At 34.8% G+C, this 8,287-nt stretch overlaps 1 protein-coding gene across 2 annotated transcripts; it reads right to left on the bottom strand.

Annotated features, from left to right (window-relative positions):
- Positions 1-4,467: 4,467 nt before the first annotated feature.
- On the bottom strand, positions 4,468-8,287 carry LOC122535564 (endoplasmic reticulum resident protein 44). 2 transcript variants are annotated; one of them, XM_043667222.1, is made up of 7 exons: positions 8,115-8,287; positions 7,487-7,568; positions 7,241-7,396; positions 6,880-7,180; positions 6,570-6,617; positions 5,947-6,242; positions 4,468-5,859 (listed from the first exon to the last, which is right to left on the bottom strand). In XM_043667222.1, exons 1-7 carry the CDS (start codon positions 8,169-8,171, stop codon positions 5,513-5,515), a joined length of 1,287 nt encoding a protein of 428 aa, XP_043523157.1. In that variant the 5' UTR covers positions 8,172-8,287; the 3' UTR covers positions 4,468-5,512. The 2 variants fall into 2 exon arrangements, with proteins under 2 accessions (XP_043523157.1, XP_043523158.1); XM_043667223.1 differs by lacking the exon at positions 6,570-6,617 and having other exon boundaries at positions 8,115-8,284.

The raw sequence follows: 8,287 nt of genomic DNA, 5'->3' as shown, positions 1-8,287 counted from the left end.
AAGATAGAGATATTCTTGTTTGCAATTGGTTATAAATGGAGAGTGGATTTTTATCTTGTTGTCTAGTTTAGATATTGCGTGTTATGTACATTCTGTTAATTTCTGCACTCTCTCAAACTTTCTGAAGTTAATACTACAAAAATTAAACATTGGTGGAAAATTATTTCACGTAAGTGTTGTATAAAACGCTACGCCTACGTTTGGTCATATTTTACACGTTCAGATTTCCTATAAACACACAAAAATCCGCAATCTACTCGTAAATAACATTGCATTTATCACGAAACGATAACATTAAAAGGATATGTTAATATAGGGTGAAATTTCGCCTGTGTTTTTATGGATCAAAGTAATTCTTTCACGCGGGAGTGGCGACAAGTATATTATAGCAAACCCAGCCCCCTACCGAAAAGTATTTTTATAGAATACTCTTCGAGCCAGATACATTACGACATCGCGTTATATTGTATTCTGTATATTACATCACCGTATACGTGCGTGTACAAATTGTATATCATATTGTATCATCCTACTCTGCTGGCAGATTTCATTGTAGTTATTACAAACGTCACGAGTGACGAGCCGAAAAAAAAAAAAAGAAAACGTTTGTATTCGTCGCAAGACGGCAGTTATCTGTTAAATTGATTATGTGAATCGTCCTCAAGAGGAGTAACGCAAGTCTTCCTTTTAATCTGCACTGTTCGAGGTTCGAGGTGGTTCGTACGATTTAATTAAACGCGGCGTACCTGCTGATTGCGTGTGTTACTTTTACGCGAAATGATTTCCAGACAGTGTCGCTCAATGTTGATATTTTTGCGCGTGTTTCTCAACACACAGCCCACTCCCCCTTCTCCCGGAAACGAGTCGAAACAAGTTGATTCGCCTAATCGTCGCTTGCGTCTGTAGATCAGATTTGGCGGCACGTTAGAAAAATACTCGAAGACTAGTCTTAACTGAAGTACGTTTCGTTTCGACAAATGCGAATTTCGAAAAGATGTCCAGACCAAGTGTAAAAGCGAGAGCTTTGTTTTGTACTCGATAACTCTGTTCTACTTTTTTTTTTCTCAAGGAAATTCCGACAAGTTCACCCCTCACTTGTTTCATTCGTATCGATCCTGTACGGTACTAATAGAACTTTGAGAATGACGCGAGGCAACGCGAGATGTTCGAGATAGATACGCTCGTGTATTGCAACTTCTATTGTGAACTCGTGTCTATGTTTTAGACGGGGTGGGTTTCGCTCGCTGAGTAAACAGACCCAGCGAGCGGAGCTAACAACCGTGACAATTTCATAGATGTTTGATGACCCCAGCCGAAGTTCAAATTGTTGCTATTCGAGAGCTGCATAGGATCATCATTTCGTTCTGAAACGTCAAAATTCTGCAAATTAATTCCGTCTCTTCTCTTCCTCCAAGTCCTATGCACTTCTTCGAGTTCTCCGCTTCGGTTGATTCCTGTTGTTCGAAAGTTCGCTAACCAAAAAAGAAAAAGGAAAAAAGTTATCTCAAAATGTTGTTGCTGATACTCTCGCAGTACATGATTAAACAATGTCCGTAATCGAACTTTTCGTAAGGGAACGCGTACTTTTCACGAACGAATCTCAAAAACCCGGAGTCACATCCGAAGAACGGATCAAGGACCGCGTAAAAACAGGGGAAACGAAAAATTAGTTGATATCAAACGAGTTGAATGATGCAAGGGTAATCAAATAAATATATGTACGTTGCTAGGTACGAGAACAAAAGTGAAGAAACCTCATTAACGTAGATGTATAATAATTGTAATCGTTAAATAAGTGTATAACTATGTTGTACTAGTTACGAGATCGTCTCGTGTCTTGATAAGCGACAGTCATTCTGCTACGACGAGATTTTGTTACGACGAGACGGTCTCTCCGATCGGTTGTTCGTTAGTATAATCAAATGTATCTACTGTTTTCTCATCCATTGGCTGACGTGAGAGTGCCCGCGCTTCGCGAACGAGATCGAGAACTAATGATTCTGAAGAACTTAATGATTTCGAGAAGCGTTTGGATACCGATTGCATCGTTTGAAGCCCGGAAGATTCACGATTCGTTGATCAGAGGATTTCGTGATCGAGAAGATTCGGAATTGCACGATCGATGTTACGCTTTTCCTTGGTTCGGAGTTCGTTACGTGCCATCGTTTAAAGGGTACATACAGAGAAGAAAGGCCAAGAGTAAACGGCATCAATCAAATTGTCGGGGCTAGTGTCAGAGACTTCCGAATGATAGTCAGTCATCGCATCGCGAATCCTTTGATTTGGCAAGATTATATTTGCGTACGAAATGCGTGCAAAGCCTTAACATCTTTACGCGTTAATTCCGAGACACCTGAGGAGCTCGGAAGAAAAAGCGGAAAGGAATTCATTTTGCGCTCAACTTTCAGTTTACAAAATTATGGTTAATAAAAATTTTACTTCGTGAAAAGAAGGATGAGAAGATCTTGAATAGAATTTCCTCAGGTGTCCGAATGCTACACGCATTGTAATTCTTCCCTCGTACACTTGCTATTGCTATCGCATGTTTTCTCTTCGGTTCGCCTAACCGTAAAAGCGATCTAACATAGTAGCGTTACAGCTAGGCAATACAAATAATATCGTTGAAACTACGACCCAAACGCAATGATGGTCATGAATAATTATTGTAATAAGAAAACGTCTTTCATTACTTTATTAAAACGATCGCCAGTACAAGTCGTGTTAGTTAAACGAATATACAATGTGTATATCCAAATGTAGAGGCAAGTTTTGAAGGGAGACCCGTTCGATAGGTCTTTGGTTTTTCGTGGGGTGCAAAATAACTTCTAAGGGATAGAGGATAACGGCGTGTGAAGGTGTGCGGATAAGCTGCGTTAACATGTAATAAGAGAGACAAATTATCTTTGAGATGTATTAAAGAAAAAAGAAAAAAAATAATCATAGCGTAAAAGAAAAAAACAAACTAAGTGAAGCGAGGTTACACCAGAGATATCGCACTGTGAACGAGAATATTTATATTTTTACTTGAGAAAATGTTATAATAACGTTTGTAATGTCTAATTCCCATCCGGTAAAAGAATGTTTATAACGTTATTTTTCTAGAGTATATATCAAAATACTTATTATTATGTTATGACGAAACGTGCTCTCAAGCAAGAGGCAAGCGAGATCTATTGTAGATACAATACGTATATTTATTCGTTGTAAGTATTGCGTTCGCTTCGATTAATTCATTATCTTTACAATTTTCTCTATAAGTAGCATGTATGTATATATATATATCAATAATAACACTTGTAATAGTTACTATCAAACTTTGAATCTTGTCGCGAGTGCTCACGAGGAACGCGCATATTACAATTACAACCACTGTGTTTCTCGCGGTGTTCACTACAATTTTACTGCTGTAAATATTATTTACATTTAAGTTGAAGAAACACGTGAATACCTCTATACGACTAACTGAAAAATCAATGGCCATTGTTTATCGCTACAGAATAATATTTCTATAGATTAATGAGAACATTGTTTGTTCTCATTTCCTTGTTCTCTTTAAAGTGTCTTAAATCATTGTAATTTCGTTCTCATATTGAAATGGTTCCATTGTAAAGTTATACTCTTTAGTTAAAATATTCAAAGGGCGGCAAATTTGATTGTCAGTACAGACAATGAAAAGGATGCTATTATGAAGCAAATTCTTTCCTTTCGCTTTGTATCTTTTTCATTTCGTTAGAAAAGCGATTGGGATAGGAAAGACGAGAACGCTCTCAGTTAATGGTTGTCATAAAACATTGTTATACGTTATTTCTTAAATCTTGTCATATATTTGTCATTTACTACGACCGTTTGTTAAAATGTTCCTTTGTATCTTCATAGAAGATATTTCGTTCTCTAATTGCGGTCCTTGATGGATGGCTTTTAAATCAGATTTGTTCCACTCACGTTTCGTCGTAAAGTGGAGAAAATAAAACGGAAGTGCTGGAAACTGTGGCGAGAGTGCAGTATGTATGGTGTTAGCTGTATGAAATCATGTTACGTGTAATGTTATGTACTGTAAGATTAGAATACATCATAAAATGGTGATGGCGTGTACTGCTGGAATGTAATACATGTATCGAGTTATCCCTAAATACAGCCATTTTATAATGGACGTTTATTCGAGGTTCGTTTCCCTCTCTGTTTCCACACTGTAGACAATATTAAATATATACAAGAGGAAAGGTTGCACAGAATATTTTAAACACGGATGATAGATGTCTGACTTAGAAATCGTTTATTAACAGAAAAGTTAATACCATCATCCATACAAATTAGCTTCTTAGGAGTATCTTAGTACTATGCCATACGAAATATTATTATTATTATTATTCTTACTTATTCAAGTATCTCGAATATTGAAATTCGTCGATGCTTCGATTCTAAAATACTTTGCCCAAGAAGCGATTATTTTTTTTCTTCTTCTTTTCCTTTTGTTTTCAAACGAAATGATTGATTTTAAAATTCCCACTCACTCACTGCTCTCAATTGTCGTATTTCGATTATCTCGATAATCGAACGCGATCGTATGTTCCCGCGCATTCCACTCGCCGCTCTCTCTCAACACACACGCGACTAACTACTGAGACTTTACGTTGTGCTAGAAAATACTTTCAGACAAGTAATTAAAAAGTATCAAAAGGTGGTCGCGTCTTAAGTGTAACGTTTCATTGCTATCGTATCGTTAATTGAGAGTTAATCCCGAAGATTAATCTCGTAACTAAGAAGCATGAAAAGACGTGGGACGAAAGGCCGTTATCGCAGCCATCGTATCAACAGTACTTTCGGTAGTGTAAAAACTCAATTCTGATTACACCAAACGATATACTACAACGTTCTGCCTGTAATTGGGTGATTTTTTGTTTTTCCTGTTTCTTAATGTTAATCTATAAATTGAAATGTAACATCTATTACGTGAATATTGACACTGGGAGATATTAAAATCTTTGGCGTCCATTTGTAGTTTCGTTAATAATTATTATCGTTTCTTTTTTTTTCCCCCATATTCAATAACAGAAGAATGGTAATACAAAAAGCACATGTTATGTAAAAATAGAATAAAATCTACTTTGTTATATTTCCTGCAGCGAAACCCGTAGTATAAAGGTTTCAATTATGTATATCATGGGTAATTTTTTTACAGGTTAGGGTTTAGATGTATATAACATTTGGTAGAGATCTGAATACTTTACGTTGAAATTATATACTTTTATATAAATTATCAGCATATTGACCGCGAATGTTCCTTTCTTTCTATTTAAACACACTAAATAAGCAATTAATTTTTTTTGACAATACTGCATAATCATTTACAAAATGTTATCACGACTATAACATTTTAACATTTCAGTTTGATAATGTAACGAATTTTGGATTTCATCATTGTAAATAACTAAATAACTAACAGATTGCATAACCAAAATCATACAAATCTTTTTTTAGATCACTTTTATCCTGAGTTATCTTAACTTTATCATTATAGTTCATCCTTGAGTAATGTATACCTGTTTTTGCTAGGTGCTAGTTTCTTAAATGTAGATTCCGGTGGGGTTGTAGGCACCTTAATTTGTCCAACAATTTGCGGTACCTCATTACTGCTAGGATCAGGCCCATAATGAAACTCCCTATGTAACTTTCCTGAATATAAGTCCCGCAGGAAACCTTTCAATTTTCCTTCTATGTGAATATCGTGGAAGTTTGGAAACAGGTACATGTGTCTAAAACTATCTATGGCAATTAGAGGCAAATCTGCTGGAGTCTTTCCTAAATGATGGAGAGGATGGGCAAACTTTACACCATCTGCAGTTAAGAAATTTATATTCTCTGAAATCAAACAGAATGCATTTATTCATCTTTTGAGAACTAACTTTCTAAACATTTGTGGTTTAGCTCTAAACATGTTTTACTCACGTTTTTCATCGATTAATGTCCTTGTCACTACATCTTTATACATTTTAACGCTCTCAATATCATGAGGAGCATGAAACAATATAAGAAAAGGTAAACCTTCCTCTGTTAATTCCTCAGCATTTTCAAATGTAATTTCCCTCACGAGGGGAACACATTTTTCTTGTGCCCAAACGTTTAGTTCATCAAAGTTGTTCAAACTTCCATGGTACGTTTCATCCTCATCATTAGAAAGTGCTTTATCAGAACGGAAGACAATTATGGGTTCTCCTGGAGGGTGCATAGCTTTACTTGCATTCCTAGGTATATTCCCAATATTTAAGAATTGGTTTAAATTTTAATTTGTATATATTTATCGAACAAAATTGCAAGAAATATTCAGACATTATACATTTACACACATGCATTGTACATATGTGCAGGCTTTTAACCTGGGATTACCCACGTGGGGGTCTAGTGCACGTACATCCCCGCCCCTAAACCCCCAGGTGGGTAATCCCGGGTTAACATAGAAAAATAGGTTAATATAAGAGAAAACAAAAATGAGCAAAAATAGATAAAGGAATACCAAAAGAATAGAATTTTGTGAATAAAAATATATCATCTAGATTATGCTCAATACTTACAGAAAGTGAAAATGTTCCCCAATTTCACAGTTTTGAGCTGAGCATTGTCTTGTTAAAGAGAAGAATTATATGTATATGAAAAGAGTTATATGTAAATTATAGAAGCATCAAAGAAAATTTTTTTGAGAAACATGAGTCAATGTGTTAATCGTTTATATACTGGTCATAAAGCAGTTGGACACTTAGTGAAAATTTATTGTTAATTTAAGCACTTATAAAATTGATTCATGAAAAAAGTCAAATACCAATCAACTTTGAATCATTTTAAAGCATGAAGTCTATATTTAGAACATAGTATCAGAATCCTTACCCAAAGCCAACATGGAATTGGCAGTCATCCTTAAGATTAGTGGCCACTCTCCTAAACATTTCATATTCAGGAACATCCTTCCTATCAAAATATCCAATGATCATTCTCTTTTTATCATCTAAATTAGTTAATTCCTTTAAATTATAAAATTCCTTAATAGGATCCTCCAGTTGTTTCTTTATAAATTCCTCAAATGCTTCTACAGATCGTTGACCTCTATATTCTCGTTTGGTTGGTTGACCATTTCTTATCACTTTTAAAGTTGGATATTTGGTGATGTGAAATCTCGATGCAATAGAAGCTGATAAATAATTGTTTAATTCAGTAATCAATTCTTCAAGTATAAAATTATTTTACTCACATTCCTTTTCACAATCAACTTTTGCCATTACAACTCTTCCTGGTTCAGGAAATGCACTTCTTATTTTAGTTGCAGCTTCTTCAAAAATAGGGGCTAATGAATTACTAAAACGGCACCATTGTGCATAAAAATTTATAAATACCAATTCATTTGACGCTAAAACATAATAGATGAAATCGTAATGTTTACGCCGTGGCAAAAAATCGTAAAATATTGATGAATATAGATTTTTATTAGACTACTTACCAAGCGTCATATCGATATTTTGTTGAGTAAGGGATACCGCTCCTTCATTTGCATCGTTTGCTAAATTGTTTGGCAAAAATGCCTAAAAGATAACGCATTTAATTGTTTTGCTAACGTTATCACTTTGTGTAATATTTTTACAAGACATCGAAATATTACCGCGCGCCCTTTGCGATATTTATAACACGATAAGTAGGATAAGGAGAATTAAATTGGAAAGAATAAATTAAAATAACAGGAATGGATTGAGAATTATAATTTTATTTTATGAAAAAATACTTTGGCGTTAGTTTTTATATATTGTGTTCAATATTATTAAATTTGAACCATCCGCAACAGATGTGTACAGTTATCAGTATTACTTTTAGAAAGTATATTTAAGAAATTTTTGAGGTTATTTTATGTGTACGTGTACAGGTTATGCCAGATTATAAACAGTGAAATTAGGTTCCATCTTAGGTTGCCATTAAAATAATTCCTGGTTCATATCACAGAGGGTTATAATAACGGGAGTTGGACTTTCTAAAATTCATAAACTCAAATACGTGTCACACTTTGTTGGCGGTATTTAAAAAAACAGTCGACTTTCTAAAAGACAGTATGATATGTTATTTCGATCGATACTCACCAGTAGACAGGCAAATGCAAATACTCTGAAGTCAAAAATATCACAGAAGACCAACATGTTATGATCTTACAATAAAAATTTGATCAGGCAACACTTTTTTGAATAACCATCAGTAAGCAGCTGCCTCTGCATCAAATGCCATGAATTTGCGGTACATCGATGCCTAGTAAAAT

This window comes from Frieseomelitta varia, unplaced genomic scaffold, assembly GCF_011392965.1.
Source record: "Frieseomelitta varia isolate USP_RPSP 00005682 unplaced genomic scaffold, Fvar_1.2 scaffold_737, whole genome shotgun sequence".
NCBI classification, from domain to species: domain Eukaryota; kingdom Metazoa; phylum Arthropoda; class Insecta; order Hymenoptera; family Apidae; genus Frieseomelitta; species Frieseomelitta varia.
Note: the sequence above shows the minus strand (reverse complement) of the source record. Positions and strands in the feature narration are given on the sequence as shown.